Source organism: Hevea brasiliensis, chromosome 13 (genome assembly GCF_030052815.1).
Source record: "Hevea brasiliensis isolate MT/VB/25A 57/8 chromosome 13, ASM3005281v1, whole genome shotgun sequence".
NCBI classification, from domain to species: Eukaryota; Viridiplantae; Streptophyta; class Magnoliopsida; order Malpighiales; family Euphorbiaceae; genus Hevea; species Hevea brasiliensis.
Window position 1 is genome coordinate 83,975,647 of NC_079505.1, and position 15,500 is coordinate 83,991,146.

The following is a 15,500-nucleotide window of genomic DNA, read 5'->3' on the forward strand; positions in this document are numbered from 1 at the left end:
ATAATATTTACAAAGATAATATTTATTCTTTAATTTTTTAAATATCTATAAATATTAATAAAGGATATAGGAGAACACCCTCAATTTTTTTTAGATATATTATTGTAAAAATCTTTGATTTAGAGAATACCGAAAGTGTTAACGAAATTTAATTGTTTATATTGAATTTACCTCGATTAAAATAAATTAAGTCAATTGAATTTAACTCTCTTTATTTATATTCTCTTTTAATTAATTTTTTTTTAGCTAATCAATAGGAACTCTGATACTTATACATCAAATCATATCTAGATTTGATTATTGATGGGATTTTTGCTAGAAGATTCATAAAACTATATAAATTAAGCTATTTCCTTAATTTTATCTTTTCAATTGAAAATCACAAATGAAAATAATGTGCAAGAAGGAATAATTAAAAGCTTATATCACTCGAAAGTTCCAAATATGTATATGTGTCTATGGGCTTTCCTTATCAAATATAAAATTTTATGATGAAGTCCTTGAAAATTTGGTGTTACATATAAATCAATAACAAATAATAATAATAATGGAGGAATGTGGGGTTTGGTTCTGCTTTTTCTTTCCTAGAGAGTAGTGAGGCATATGATGAGAATAGTTAGATGTCGTTTGCACTAAAGACTCCAACTTTTTTGAACTCAATAATGTATTGATTGATGTTTTGATTTCATCCAAGGACAAATTAAGCTGTTCACCTACAAAAACAGAGAGCTAATGCTCTAATATCGATTTTACATGTGAAAATCTTGAATTTGAGATTTAATAAATATATGAGTTAGTGACAGGAATAAAATGTTATAAAACTTATTCGATGCAACGATAGGATAAATAATAAGAAATACATGCAATAGCTTATTTGAAAACACTTGATTATTATTAAGATAAATTAAATTAAACTGGCCGTTTATAATTATTAAACCAAATAAAGAAAATTCTAAAGAATGAGTGCAAAATGCCAGAATTAAAAAGAGTGACTAACAGGGACATGTGGGAAAGGTAGGTGGCGTATCAAACTCTTCTTCAAGATTTGTTGCTCCTCCTTCTGCAAGTTGTGATATTTCCATAAAATAAAACGATAGAATTTTGAATCTCTCTGCCCATGGGGCTCCACTGGATGTCAATTTAAAGGATTTTTTTATTAAGACTATAAAATTTTGTGGATAAGGTCGAATATATGTGAAATTGAGAACTCAAGGAAATATCCAAAATACAAAGTAGTAGCAGCCAGTGGTCATGGATGCAATTTGATTTCAGGTTTGGTATGGGACTGGGGGGCTGCGCATGGTGCATCCTTTGCCCTTGCCTTGGGCCTTTCTATTTGACTACTCATGCTTTTAGCTTTCAACCTTATCCTCCTTTCTTGCCCCTTTCATCTCCCATCTCTTGCTTCTGGACTTTCTTTGTCAAGATTTGGTCATGTCTTCGTTGCAAATGTATTCTAATATCTTAATCTTGCATTATAAAATAAGCACTCAACTATTCTAATAGGAGAAATTATTAATATTTGTCAACTTGATTTATTAACTAAAAATATATTATTACTTAGTAAATTATTGAGTGCGCTAAAAACTAATGCTCTCATCACTCACAAAAAAATTAATTAATTTTTTAAATTTAATAGTGTAAGATTCACAACTCTATGAATTAAGATGCACATATACTAAAAATATCTAATAATTTACTTCCTTGCTAACTCGGTAGATTCAGGTTTAAGTTCTTATTTTTCAATCTCCTATTTTGATTATTGGTATTACTGACAAAGTGAAGTCCAATTTAGTAATTGAGATTTGGGCCGTAATCAACACTTTTTATAACGGGCCTCGAAGGCCCAAAAGGTAGCCCAAGAAAAACACACAGAGAACCAAAAAAAATTCTAGGCTTGTAGGCTGCAGCTTCCTAGTTGGCTAATTGAGGGGATGCATAGATGCGATCGCCGTGATGTAGCAGAAGAAGAAGAAGAAGAAGAATTTAGCTTAGCTCAGAAGAAGCAGCTAGTAATGGAGGCGGAATTGAAACAGGTGCTAAATGATCTCGATTCTCTTAAGCATTCATTGCTTGATCCTTCTCATCACGCTCCAATCGATAAGGTATATACATACGTACACTTAATGCATTTTCTATTTGTTTTTTACTTGGATAAGTAAAATTGTGAGGTTGATCTGATCGGGATCATTATGATTTAATTGGATCAAGAGAAAGAATTTATAAGTGCTAGATGTGAATTGCGAATTTGGTATAGCTGTACCTTGGGCTATGTTATTGTTTGAGGTGATTTAGCTCTTTTTTTCTTTTTTTTAGAACTTGTTTTTGGTGTGTTTTCCAGCTGCAGTCGCGTATTGAACATCTCACAACGTTGGCAAAGTCTGAACCTGTTCGGCGTTCAAAAGTCAAGGTCTTTTCTCTCATTTGTTAGTTATCATTGTCTTTTGTTTCATTATTCTAGTTGAAGTTTGTAACTTGGATGCTGATGCATATGTAATTCATCCCGGTGACAGGATATGAGTGCCGAGGTTGTGGATAGCAATCCTTATAGTAGGCTCATGGCGCTTCAAAGGATGGGTATTGTGCAGAACTATGAGAGAATTCGGGAGTTCTCTGTTGCCATTGTTGTCTGTATTTATCCCCTCTTTTCTTCTTTTGGTGCTTATTTTAATGTATTTGCAAATTTATGGCCATTTTGGAGGAATGAATAGCCTAAAACTTGGTATTTGGAAAAACTAATTTAAGGATTTTGTAGGAAGAACTGCATCTTGGCTTGTTGCAAACTACACTCTTCCAATTTTTAGAGGCATGGCATTTTAATTTATAGTTAATTACCTTAAAAAAAAAAAAAACTGAAGTGTGAGGTTGATCACAATTTTTGACAAAATGTTGCTTGGGGTTTTATCTACTTCTATAATAAGTTTTGATTTGACATATGGCTAGAAGTTTTAAGTCTTAGTCATTTGACTACAATCCACATGTCTGTTATGGTTGTCCACACAAATAGAACATTTAGACTCCTTCGGTGTAAGTTCTAGAAATCACAGCTCCATATTGTGTTTGGCATAGCTTGTTGTTGCAAATGATAATTATTTTACTTATTCATGTATGGTGGTTTTTCCTCCCCTTTTTGAGGTGGCATCTCAAAGAAGTGGGCTTGTTTATTATTTTAGATTTCACTGTCAATAAAACATTGTTTTGAAGTTTTCCATCCAAGGATCTAAAATGCGCATATTGAAGGATTAGCACAAATAAAAAGTCCTTTTCTAAGTCTATTGTTTTAATAATTTATCATTGCATTTGTTAAGCAATATACATGACTCAGATGATGTATGGTCAGTGTTTGGCAAAAGGTAAATTTGCATTGCTATAAAAATTCATAGCTCTTATGGCTGCAGCACAGAGATGGAATTTTTTTTTATTAATTATAATCTTAAGTGAATCAAATTTGTTGACGGTGGTTTCCTGAGGCTATATAACATGGTTCAGCCATCCCATGAGCATGAAGTAACATGAATCTTGGGTTTCCATGATTATGATTTCTTTACACATTAATCCTAGCAAATATTTACATGGAGGAGTTCCCAATCAATTATCATTATCTTAACAGATCCTTACTTTCCTTTTTATTAAGTTATTTCATTTGATCACAGGGAATTGGTGGTGTTGGCAGTGTTGCAGCTGAAATGCTAACAAGATGTGGAATAGGTCGTCTTTTGTTGTATGATTATGACAAAGTGGAGTTGGCCAACATGAATAGACTTTTTTTTCGTCCGGAACAGGTTTTTTTTTTTTTGAATTCCTTACTTTTATAATATCAACATTTTCCTGATACAGCACGCATCTAAACTTGGCATTCTTTTGAGTAATGCTAGGAAGCTGTTTTTCTTTGCTGCCATGCTGTTTTGGTTTTAGCATATTTCATGCAGACAACAGTTTTCTGTATTTGCATGATATGTAAAGCTGGTATCTTCCTTGTTCACGTACGGAATTTTTTTTAATTCCATAGGTTGGCATGACGAAGACTGATGCTGCTGTTCAGACCCTGTCAGACATAAATCCTGATGTTGTGCTTGAGGTAAATGTTAATGAAGCTTGTGTTTATATGGCTTATTAGCAATTATAAACTTATTACCTACTACAGTTCTTCCAGACTTTTTTTTATGCCAACTTGCACATGCATACTGAAACAAGTGAATTTTCTTTGGGAATGGGGGGTTGATGAAAGTCCTGTAAGCCTTTGTTTGCTTATGCACTTATATCTAATAATCACTGGGGAAGAAGGCTGCTTGTGCATAGTTTAGTTCTATTTTACTGAATGCTACTAATGACTAGAATTTTGGCCACCTCTATCATATATGTGGGTTAGTTTGGGCATCAATAACTTATCAAAAAATTGAACAGAAAATTGTTTTACGGACTTTATTCTCAATACTTCTCATGCTAATTTGCCTTTTCTTCTCAGAGCTATACACTGAACATCACAACAGTGCAAGGGTTTGAAACCTTCATGTCAAGTTTGAAAAATAAATATTTTCGTCCAGCTAAAGAAGGTAGTGGAGTAGATCTTGTTTTAAGCTGTGTGGATAATTATGAAGCAAGGATGGCTGTTAACCAGGTAAAGATTGTTGAAGTGGGCAATCATTCCCTTTTCATGTGTTTTGATGATTGATGTTAGCCGTGATGTCTTTTGCTGATGTAAAGGTTTTCATTCTTATATTTATCATTTTGCCTTTCTATTGCATAATCTGATGATCATTTATGATTTAAAATTTGAGATTGTTGTAAATTTTTTAGGAGATTTGAATTCCTTTTTTAAAAATTCTAGAGTTCTTGAATACTTTTGTTGTGGATATGCAGGCTTGTAATGAGTTGAATCAAACATGGATGGAGTCTGGTAAGAACATTATTCTTGCTAGTTATTTGTTTATTGTGAGGCAAATTATGAACATGCATTCTATTTTATAATGTTTACAAACATGTCATATAGAAAGGTTTTAGATCTGTGCTTCTTTACTTATTTTGTCCTGACAGATGTACTTGATAAAAAAATTTGAAAAAAAAGGAGAATGAATTGGATTATAGCATGGTCCACTCTATCAATGAGCCTATTATTCTCTGGTGCCTTTGGCAACTGTATTTGATAATGATATGTTCAGTGAAACAAATGGTTATCAAATTTGTATGCATACATGTGACAGATTTATGAGTGCTAGCGAGATTTACGGGACCCAATTATGCCTGCATGATTTATTTTGGATCATTAAGGATTTTGTGTAAAGTTTTAATTCTTATGTATATCAGGTTTCATCTTCTTAGCATCTGTTGATGAATTTAAGTGAATATATTTTGTGGCAGGTGTATCTGAAGATGCTGTTTCTGGTCATATACAACTGTTGATTCCTGGAGAAACTGCTTGTTTTGCATGTGCACCTCCTCTTGTATGTTCATTTACTCTTTTTTTGTTGTATTAATTTCTGGTGTCCTATATAAAACTATGACCATGTATGGTGGTGTAATAACAAAATGTAGATATGTTATTGCACTTTTTGTAGGTTGTAGCATCTGGTGTGGATGAGCGGACACTCAAGCGTGAGGGGGTTTGTGCAGCATCTTTGCCTACCACGATGGTAACTTCTTCACAAACTTTTGAAATTGCTCACATGTTTCTAGAACTACATTGTTTGCCCTACAAAAATAGGGAATATATTGTAGACTAAGAAACCTTGTTATTTTGTGTGGCTAACACACAACCATTTGGATATGATGTTATTTGCTGAATTTGTTTTCAAAGTTGTGGTATTTATTGATATGAATTAAATCTCAGGGAGTTGTCGCTGGGCTTTTAGTTCAAAATACACTGAAGCTCCTGTTACAATTTGGACATGTATCTCTATACCTGGTAAATCCTGTATCAACATTCTCTCCCTCTCCCTCTCTCTCTCTCTCTCTCTCTCTCACACACACACACACACACACACACACACACCTTGTGCTCCAATTCTTGCTGAAGTAATACATTGACTAAATTTGATAAATTTATGGAAGTTCATATCTTCTTTGTTAACCATGTTTGTTTGGAAATTAGCAGTTACAAGTGGCTTAGGCTGTTCGGTGTTGACAGGTTCTGGCTTTATTTATTGGTTGCAGGGATACAATTCTCTCAAAGATTATTTCCCAACCATGGAAATGAGGCCAAATCCTCAATGTTCAAATGCAGCTTGTTTGGAGCGTCAGGTATCAAATTCAGATGCACTTCGATTCAGAAGCAGTTGCTTTCTTGAAATCTTATAATTTGGTGTGTTTTTTTTTTTCTCCCTTTTCTGATAGTGTTAACTGTGATTAATCTATAGAAAGAGTATATCCTTGCAAAGCCAGCTAGGGATGCTGCAGCTAAAACCAAAATGGAGGCAGAAGCATTGTTAGCTACAGAGATCCCACTTCATGCTGATAATGAGTGGAACATAAGGTAGTACTGATAAAGACACACTGATATCTTACATTCTCTACTCTTATTCTTTATGTGATGTTTCTTTATGGGAGCTTAGGCACCAAGTTTATTGAAACTTTTTCTTGGCATTCCTTCAGTGTTGTTGATGATAGTGAGCTGGAAAAGACATATGCCACAGGTTCAGGTGATTTTTAAAGTTCGTCTTCAATATTTATGATTATGGATGCCTTACTGTTCCACAGTGGCAGGCTTTATTTCCGCAATATATGATTAAATTTAAACTTGTATAATGAATGGGAATATATTTCCTGATTTAAATTAAACTTGTCTGCTGAATGAACTGGCTCAATGAATGACGAAATCAGTAACTTGTATATTCCTCTGTCCTGTCCTAAACTTAAAATTTTTCTAAACAAACTCTTACATTTAATTGCTGTAGCCAGGTATAAAATTCAATATGGTCCTAACTACCATCTCTCCATGTTCGCTTCGCATCTGAATCTCAAGTTTCCTTCATATTTCATATACTAAGTTACCTGGTTGTGCACTCTTGTTTAATCTTTTTTCCTCCTCTCTTGTTCGTCAGGTCCTGCAGATGCGCTCCCCGAAGGTCTTACACATGAGCTTCCAAGTGCAGACGAGTTTCAGAAGTTCCCAGATGCTGATACAACTACAGCTACTATTGATGACCTTGAAGAACTCAGGAAGCAACTTGATGCCCTTAATGCCTGATTATGGATTAGGTTTTTCAGCATTAGCTTTTCAGGAAAGACAATTGATTTGTAGGCTCCATATTTTGTAACTGTGCCTTCTGAGAATGAATAAATTAAAGCTCGAATTAAGCTTTATGAGGCTTTGAGACTGTAGAATTCACCCACATTTTGTTGTTTAGATATTTATTTGAACATTATAAACAACCATATCATCTTTTTTCCTTGCGGGCATTTAGAAATTCTTATATAACCAAATTGAGTATAGGAAATGTTTTATACGGTAATGAGTTATTATTCATAAACCAACAAAACAGAGAACTTTCATTTTTGGAAAAAACTGGTAAATTATATTGTTATTTACAGTGACTTAAAAAAAAAATTTCTCAAAATACAAAGAGTTATTTAAAGATAATTGAAGGGTGGTCAAACTAGTTCGTGCGTAATCCTTTCCGACTTTGACGAAAAGAAAATTGAAGCCATTTTTGAGAATATTTTTTAGGTTAATTAAAAGAAATTGTCCTAAAATATTAGATTAGGTTAATAGACATTTGTTGTCATTACTCATTTACATGACCTGCATGACAGAATATAGATGGATCAGGTTATAGAATTCTGCATTTTGTGGACCCAAATTTCCGATGAATTTATTTAGTGCATTGCTTCTTTCAGTACAGCAATGACGTGCAAGTTTATGAGTGACGATTTTCATCTGAACTGGAATATGAGTAGGGGTGAGCATTCGGTTCGAACCGAATTGAACTGAACCGAATTAAATTATAAAAATTGAATTATATATTTTGGAAATTGAATCAAACCAAAATTAATAAAAAATTAAATCGAATCGAACCGCTCTATTTCGGTTTGGTTTGATTTAAACCGATAGGTTTTGATTTTTGATTATTTTTTAATTTAGACTTGATTTTCAATTTATTTGGTCTAATTTTGACTTTGATTTGAACCTAATAACCATTAATCAATGAAATTAAACAATTAATATATATATAATTAAATATAATTCATAAATTTTTCATAAAAATAAATCAATTCAAAAATCGATTCGATTCGATTTGGTTCGATTTGAACATATAAATTACTATTCAGTTCGATTCAGTTTAACCAAATTTTTCTCTTCAAAACCGAACTGAATCGAAATAACTGAAATTTTTATAATGTAAAACTAAACCGAACCGATTGAATTTTAAAACCAAACTGATTGAACAGAATTGACTCAATTCGGTTTGATTTTTCTGTTTGAACCAAAATTTACTCAGCCCTAAATATGAGGTGCACATTTGCCGACAATCTCTTCTCGAAATGTGTTTGAAGGTCATATGGGACCTTTTTTCTGATTTAAGTAACAAACACGATGTAAAATTTAGAGAGAAAATGAGAGGGCAAATTCAAATCTCAAAAATTAGATCAAAAAGAGAGAATTAGCTAAGTCATTATATTTAGTGTAATTTTATTATCTTAAATCAATATAGGATAATACTCTTCATACCCCATGAATATTTGAAGTGCAAAATTTACAAGAATAAATATATGTAAATAGCTCAACATTGAGTCGAGTAAACTTGGATACCATGAAAGCTATTTTGGTGAAGTAAAATTGAATTGTATTATTTTTGAAGAAGATATATATAAGAGTGAAAATCTAATGATTGTTAATACGAAAACTATAATTAGGAGCTGTTATCTTTTGTGTTGGAGTTTGATTTTCCAAAATTGTAGGCCTGATTTTTGCACAATTATGAACTTATATTTGCCATCATCAGCTCCAGAATTTGAGAGATTATTATAGGCTGTCAAAGGGATTTTGTCCCTTATCAAAACCAACACATGGTTTAACATAACAAAAGCCTAATATATCATTTAGCAGGCCCTGGCTTAACTCATCCAAACAGTCTCAATCACATCTGATGAAGCTTTTAATGGTAGCTAATGTAAATAATGCAACGATATATAATTCATGCATCATTCAACCACTTGGCTTTGAACCTACAAGTGAAACAATGCACAACACTGAACATAAGCAACGACCGGCCTTGATAAATAAACATATCATCATCTAGGATAAACATATCATCATCTAGGAATCTTCAAACTTTATCAACATTTGGTTCATCTGTGGTTGATGTTTCCTGACCTGCAATTACAAAATACATGAATACTTAAAAGGCGAATTTTGAAAAGTTAAATGCTATTCAAATCAGATACATTAACATGAGCTTGCAAGAGCATGATCCCATGTATGATCAGGTTGGAGCATTCTTTACCATGCTTCACGTTTAGCTAGTTATACATTGAACCAAAGAATGTTCTAGCTAAATCAAGCCCATTATGAACTTCATGATGGCTTATCTGAGAAAAATCAACAGACTTTTACTTCCACAAAAATAGCAAAGCTTACCTTGACACCAGCCATAGATAGTAGCTTGTGTGAAGCAACGTAGTTTGTGTCAGAGTTACTTAAATTCTTCTCCACAAAATATATAACTTCAGATACACCTGACTGCAAGAAAAAAGTTAACAATGGGATAAATCCATATGATAATTAACCATGAAATGCAAGAGAAGGGGAAAAATAAAGAGAACACAAAAAATTAAGATTTTCAAACCCTGCTTGGTTATTTAATTGGTAGAAGTAGAGGGTTAAGAATTTAAAATTCAATTGTAATTGAACAAAAATTTAACTTGTATACATTAAATAAATATTTGTTATATATTAAAAAATTAATAGTCTCTTCAAAAATAATAATATTGTATTATTACAATTAATAATTTGATATATTTTATTATGAATTGTTAAAATAAAGCTAGTTAAATTTTAACATGTAAACTTTTTCTTGAACATAATAAAATTTATATTTGAAATTTTAGTTAATAATATTTTGTAATAAAAAAATACTTAGAATAAAATTTTAACAATAATAAATTTTTATATTAATGAAAAATAAATTATGATATATAATTTAAAATTTTATAGCTTAATAAATAGATAAAAAATTATAATATAAATATAAAAGATAAAAAATTAAGTCATTCAAGTTTAGACAAACTAAATAAATTATTCACAACCTTACTGTTGGATGTAAGTTGGTCAGGTGGAAAAAACACATTTTCTTCTATAGGTCATGAGTTCAAAACACCCTCGTGGGCAAGATTTCTTTTTATGACTGGATCAACCAATGGCCTAGTTGTTCCCTGTTAACTTGGTCTAAGCAGTCGGTTCGGTTTTGGGAACTAGACAAAAAACTGAAACATTTGGCACATTTCAAGAACTCCAGCACTGAAAGTTTGAAATAATTTAACGTATGGTAGTTCTAACAAGACTTTGGAAGAACAACAATTTAGATAAATACATTGTTCTAAGGTTCCCCCAAGCACTTATGCACACAAAATATGATATTACATCGAAAGGGTAGTTAGTAGATCTCATAGATTAGGCCTTATAACATTTTCAAGGTAGATAGCTGCAGTTGATCAAGTCACAACCAAATGTGTCAGTGGACCTTCTAGGAGAGACATCAATTGATAAAAATTTATAACATTCTTAGTAGTTTATGTTTCAGGTTCTGTATGTGGCAACACATAAAGCTGTAACCAAACTTTGTAGCTCAACTCCAATTCAACTTTTTAAAATGCAGGGTAAATTGCACTGATCGTCTCTCAACTTAAGTGATTATTTAATTTTAGTAACTCAATTTCAATTTGCTAAAATAAATCTTCCAACTTTACTTTTATTTCAGAAAAAGCTACTTTAACATGCAATAGCAAGTTTGCAAGTTCATTACTAGATTAATATTTAATCAAAATAAATCTATAAATTATTATTTATTGTTTATTATTTTTTATTTATTATATAAAAACTAAAATATTGATAAATATTATTTTAATATTTATTATTATTATTATTATTATTATTATTCTCCATGTTACAAATTTAATTTTAATTAATAATAAATAACATGCATAGAATTTGTAATTTTATTAATAAATTTAGTTAAATAAAATAATTTTATTGTTAATAATTATTAATTAATTTAATCATAGAGGTAAGAGAGAGAAAAAGAAGGAAAAAAGGGCAAAAAGTTAATTTTATTTTTTTTAACTTCAAAACCTGTTATTGTAAGTTAGGGGACTATTTCTGAAACAAAACTAAAGTTAAGAGATATTATTTTAACAAATTGAAATTGGGTGACTAAAATAAAATAACCATATAAGTTAAGTTGAGAGATGATCGGTGCAATTTAACCTAAAATGCTTGTTGAACTCCATTCAACCAACAGAAATAAGATCCTAAACAAACTAAATTCTTGATTACTCTAATGATTTTAAATAGCTTTATACTTAGCCCAACTTGTAAAGATGAAAATATTTTTATAACAATCAATATTACACAAAACTTTTTTAAAAAAACAATTCATTTCACATTTCAAAAAATTAAAAAAAAAAACTTTTGTACATTTGAATTGAACAATAAATGGATTCTAATGCATAAAACTATTATTGTCAACAATATCCAACACTGGCACAAGAATGATGTATTAATAAAAATTATAACTTTCAATGTTCAAATACTGATTAAACACTTGAAACTTTGATCTAACTCCCTGACAAACAAACATTCCTTCCCTTTGTGTGCTCATTAAAGTAAGTGTCATGTAGGAAACAAAATAAGGAAATCCTAGTGAGGTCCTAGTCAGATGAATCTTACACTTCAAATTTAAATTGACATATATAGAATAAAGCAGCATGATTGTGGAACCTGAATGATTATCTTGGCACATTCATTGCAAGGGAACATGGTCACGTAAAGCTTCTGCAAAGATTATCAAAAAAGCCATTTTCTTAATTTTGTAGGCTATGGACATCCATCATATATACAGAATTCTGGAAATTGAGTATAGTGACGATCAGAGATAGACAAACGGAAGGATGAAGAAAGAAAGAACACAAAAAAAAGAAGATAGAAAATGCAACTAGGACTTGCCTGCCCTGCAGCAGAAGCGTGGTTTTTGTTCAGGATAGCATTAACTTCAGCATGACAAACATAACTACAATAGATGACTAGATATATGAGTGACAAAACAGAGAAAATCATAAGACCTTATAGACTAGGCAAAAGTGAGTTACTCAGAGTTTCAATAAAGCAAAACCATTAGCAAGTATGTTCTCCTCAAGCAAGAAAAGCATGAAATACAATCAATGCACCAGAAAATGTTGCTAGAAATAGAATATCAACTATTAATGCAAAAAAAAAATACATGTGGCAAGCAAAAGGTTGCCAAATTGCAAATGAAATTGAAGAAAGCATTGTACTTACGGATACTTAGTCTCCAAAGGATTCCCAGTTTTAGATTTCTGAAAAATAACCAAATAAGTTTGGTAGAAGCAATTCTTTTGTAAATTGTAATTTGAGAAACTTATCGAATACCAACCTTTGCCCAAGGAAGTTTGTCATCTGAGCAACCTCTTGGAAATCCATTATAGCCAATGCCTATAGCAATGAAATTAGTACAAGTGAAATACATCAAATTATATCATCACTAAAAGCAGCCTATTCATGTACACTAGAACCCATAAGACTACTCCATATGCAATGGCAGAAATATATATTTAAGCAATATATCAGTAACATTTCCTTACAAATTACAATACCACTTAACTTGCTTGTTATGGTACTCCAGGCCATACGAACTCAAGTAAATACAGCTCTTACATTTTCTTGAGATAAGACTACTCCATATGCAATGGCAGAAATATCTATTTAAGCAATATATCAGTAACATTTCCTTACAAATTACAGTACCACTCAACTTGCTTGTTATGGTACTCCAGGCCATAGGAACTCAAGTAAATACAGCTCTTACATTTTCTTGAGATAATGATATAAACATTAACAAATAAAAATACAACAACGCAATAAGCAAAAGCAATTGTTGACAATTTGATTAGAGTAAGAGTTTGGTACTTAAATTACCAATATGATTGCATACATGTTTGTTCACCTAGCAACACAAGAATCTAACATTATGCTCCTGTTAATGCTGTCCCTTTGCTATCCATATCACCAACATGATTCACTTCAAATAAATCTCAGGCAATGCAAGCATAAATATATAGCAATGAACCCAAATAAATGCACCAACGCTGCTTTCCATTAGAAGTAAAACGCAAGACTTATCTTAGAAAAACAAAGCCAGCTTATTAATTGGATGCAGATCTTACACCAAAATGAGCTTACCAAGAATAACTTCATTTTGACTGACCAAGCATGCACCAACCTGCAACGCCAATGCACGGTTAAAAAGCAAACCCGAAGCAAAAAAGAAGAATTTTGAGAAATTAAAACAAAAAAAAAGTCAGCAGTCTCAACTTGGCAAAAATTAATGAATAATTCCTTTATAATTAAAACTGAATATTTTAATGAAAGGAAATTTTCATGCATAATCGTGATTATGTTAGATAATAATAATAATAATAATAATAATAATAATAATAATAATAATAGGAATCAGAACATGACCTGCCTGTTTGGATCTTTGGATCGTTCAGCTGACAAAAAAGCAATTGCCATAAAATAATCGTCCCATGACAAGTATCTGCAGTAAAATCAAATTATAAATAAATAAATAAGGACGAAAGGTGCTTAAATTAAAATTGCTAAAATTTGAACGGTGAAATCTCCCATCTCCTATGAAAATTGAGATATCTGACCAACCCTTGGCGCTTGGAGGGATCAAACGGGCTCTGAGAAGAGCATTTCTTCGAAACGGCAGACGAATCGATTCGGGGAAAGTGCTTTTTCTGGTTGAAGAAAAAGAAGCGAGCCGCAAGAGCAGATGCCAGTGCACCGAAAACCGTTGCTGTAGAGAGAAGAACAAGCTCTCGAGAATTCATGCAGTTTGTCAACAGATAAAAATACGGGAAAATTCCGAGGAAATTGCTTTCTCTTTCGCAAGAAAATTTGATACCTGCTGTTGAGATCTAAAGCCGCCAATATAAGTGAAAAAGAAAATAGCGGGAAGAAGGGAAAGCTATAGATTCCATTTCCATCCCCAGCGCGCGCCGCGTGGGACCAATAAATTTCGGGGCCCGTTACTCGTCAGCCACTGGGGCTGTGATAATCGGGTATGAATGAAGTGTCGCATAGAACAATCCCAGCCCTATTTCCCTCCAACTTTTTGTCAAATTTCAATTTTTTGTAAATTAATTGAAAATTTTCAATTTAAATCCAATTTACCCTAAAAATTAAAATTTTCGAATTAAATTTTTAAATTTTTAATATAAATAATAAATTTGCTTTGCCATCCCGTCCCCTATTTTCATCCATCTTTTTATAATTTTTATATCTTTCTTCAACCATCCATGTTCAAGATATTTACTTAATTTTTAATATTTACAAAATAATTTGTCAAAAAAAAAAAAAATTCCAATTATCACAATGTCCAAACCATGCGCGGGGTTTCCGGTCCCAATCACAAAAATTTTGTATCTTACGGTCAAAGTTCAACGTCCCAAGAGGCAGAGTAAGTACCCACAATCATGGACACCCACAGCAGGGTGGCCATCCCACGTGCCAACCCTGGCCATAGGCCCAGAGCCCAGACCGTGGGTTGTTGAGTTAGAAAGTTGCAATTTTTTCCTATGAGGGCCCCGACAACCTTAGCCCTTCAATAAAGCTACAATCCATGTCCAATGCAACTATTTTTTTCTTTTCCTTTTTTTAAATAAAATAAATGAATAAATAAATAAAATCCCCTACCTTCTACTCTTCTAACAACACTCCGCTCACGTGCGACTCTAATTATTACACACGATTAAAAAGAACTAAAATGATATTATCAAGTCAATAAAAAATTAATTAAAATAAAAGACGAGGAAAAGTAGAGGCAAACACTTGCTATACTTTGAAATTTCACTACCATACGATATATAGTTTATATAAAAATAAAAATTTTATTAAAATTAATGAGATTTATTTTCATCGTTGAATCGTATATATCTATCTTTATCTCCGGTAAAAAAAAAAAAAAAGAACTTGCTACACCCCAACACTGCAACCAAGGAAAAAGGAAGCTAACTCATAGTTCAATAACGTGAGTTGTTGTTTTTAGAGTGAATTTCATTAATAGTACATAAACTTTAAACTTAATAATAGAATGATATATAAATATTAAATTTTAACTTAAAATCTTCTAAATAATTATGTAAATAATTTAAAACCCCATAAAACTTATTATAGCTGATTTAAAGATAAATTGTTGACTTATGTAGCATAAGAAAAATTTGAATCCCTCTCTTCTCCTCTCTCTCTCATCTCTATTATCTTT

At 31.8% G+C, this 15,500-nt stretch overlaps 2 protein-coding genes across 2 annotated transcripts; one reads left to right on the forward strand and one right to left on the reverse strand.

Moving 5' to 3' along the window:
- The first annotated feature begins 1,893 nt into the window (after positions 1–1,893).
- Positions 1,894–7,385, forward strand: LOC110671906 (ubiquitin-like modifier-activating enzyme 5). Its single transcript, XM_021834528.2, has 14 exons — positions 1,894–2,105; positions 2,342–2,410; positions 2,514–2,627; positions 3,654–3,782; positions 4,010–4,078; positions 4,466–4,618; positions 4,861–4,897; positions 5,359–5,441; positions 5,556–5,630; positions 5,828–5,902; positions 6,151–6,237; positions 6,354–6,469; positions 6,589–6,635; positions 7,038–7,385. Exons 1-14 carry the CDS (start codon positions 1,935–1,937, stop codon positions 7,181–7,183), a joined length of 1,371 nt encoding a protein of 456 aa, XP_021690220.2. The 5' UTR covers positions 1,894–1,934; the 3' UTR covers positions 7,184–7,385.
- Positions 7,386–9,007: 1,622 nt separating this feature from the next.
- LOC110671930 (uncharacterized) lies at positions 9,008–14,245 on the reverse strand. Its single transcript, XM_021834555.2, has 9 exons — positions 13,889–14,245; positions 13,694–13,769; positions 13,412–13,451; positions 12,606–12,664; positions 12,491–12,528; positions 12,158–12,221; positions 11,933–11,986; positions 9,575–9,676; positions 9,008–9,310 (listed from the first exon to the last, which is right to left on the reverse strand). The coding sequence occupies exons 1-9, from the start codon at positions 14,065–14,067 to the stop codon at positions 9,254–9,256; spliced, it is 669 nt and encodes a 222-aa protein (XP_021690247.2). The 5' UTR covers positions 14,068–14,245; the 3' UTR covers positions 9,008–9,253.
- Between the last annotated feature and the right edge of the window lie 1,255 nt (positions 14,246–15,500).

Coding starts and splice junctions, on each gene's coding strand:
- LOC110671906 (XM_021834528.2), top strand. CDS start 1,935: ATGCATAGATGCGATCGCCGTGATGTAGCAGAAGAAGAAGAAGAAGAA. Junction 2,411..2,513: donor TTCGGCGTTCAAAAGTCAAG/GTCTTTTCTCTC, acceptor TCCCGGTGACAG/GATATGAGTGCCGAGGTTGT. Junction 6,636..7,037: donor GACATATGCCACAGGTTCAG/GTGATTTTTAAA, acceptor CTTGTTCGTCAG/GTCCTGCAGATGCGCTCCCC.
- LOC110671930 (XM_021834555.2), bottom strand. CDS start 14,067: ATGAATTCTCGAGAGCTTGTTCTTCTCTCTACAGCAACGGTTTTCGGT. Junction 13,770..13,888: donor GATCCCTCCAAGCGCCAAGG/GTTGGTCAGATA, acceptor ATTTTACTGCAG/ATACTTGTCATGGGACGATT. Junction 11,987..12,157: donor ACGCTTCTGCTGCAGGGCAG/GCAAGTCCTAGT, acceptor TAATCTTTGCAG/AAGCTTTACGTGACCATGTT.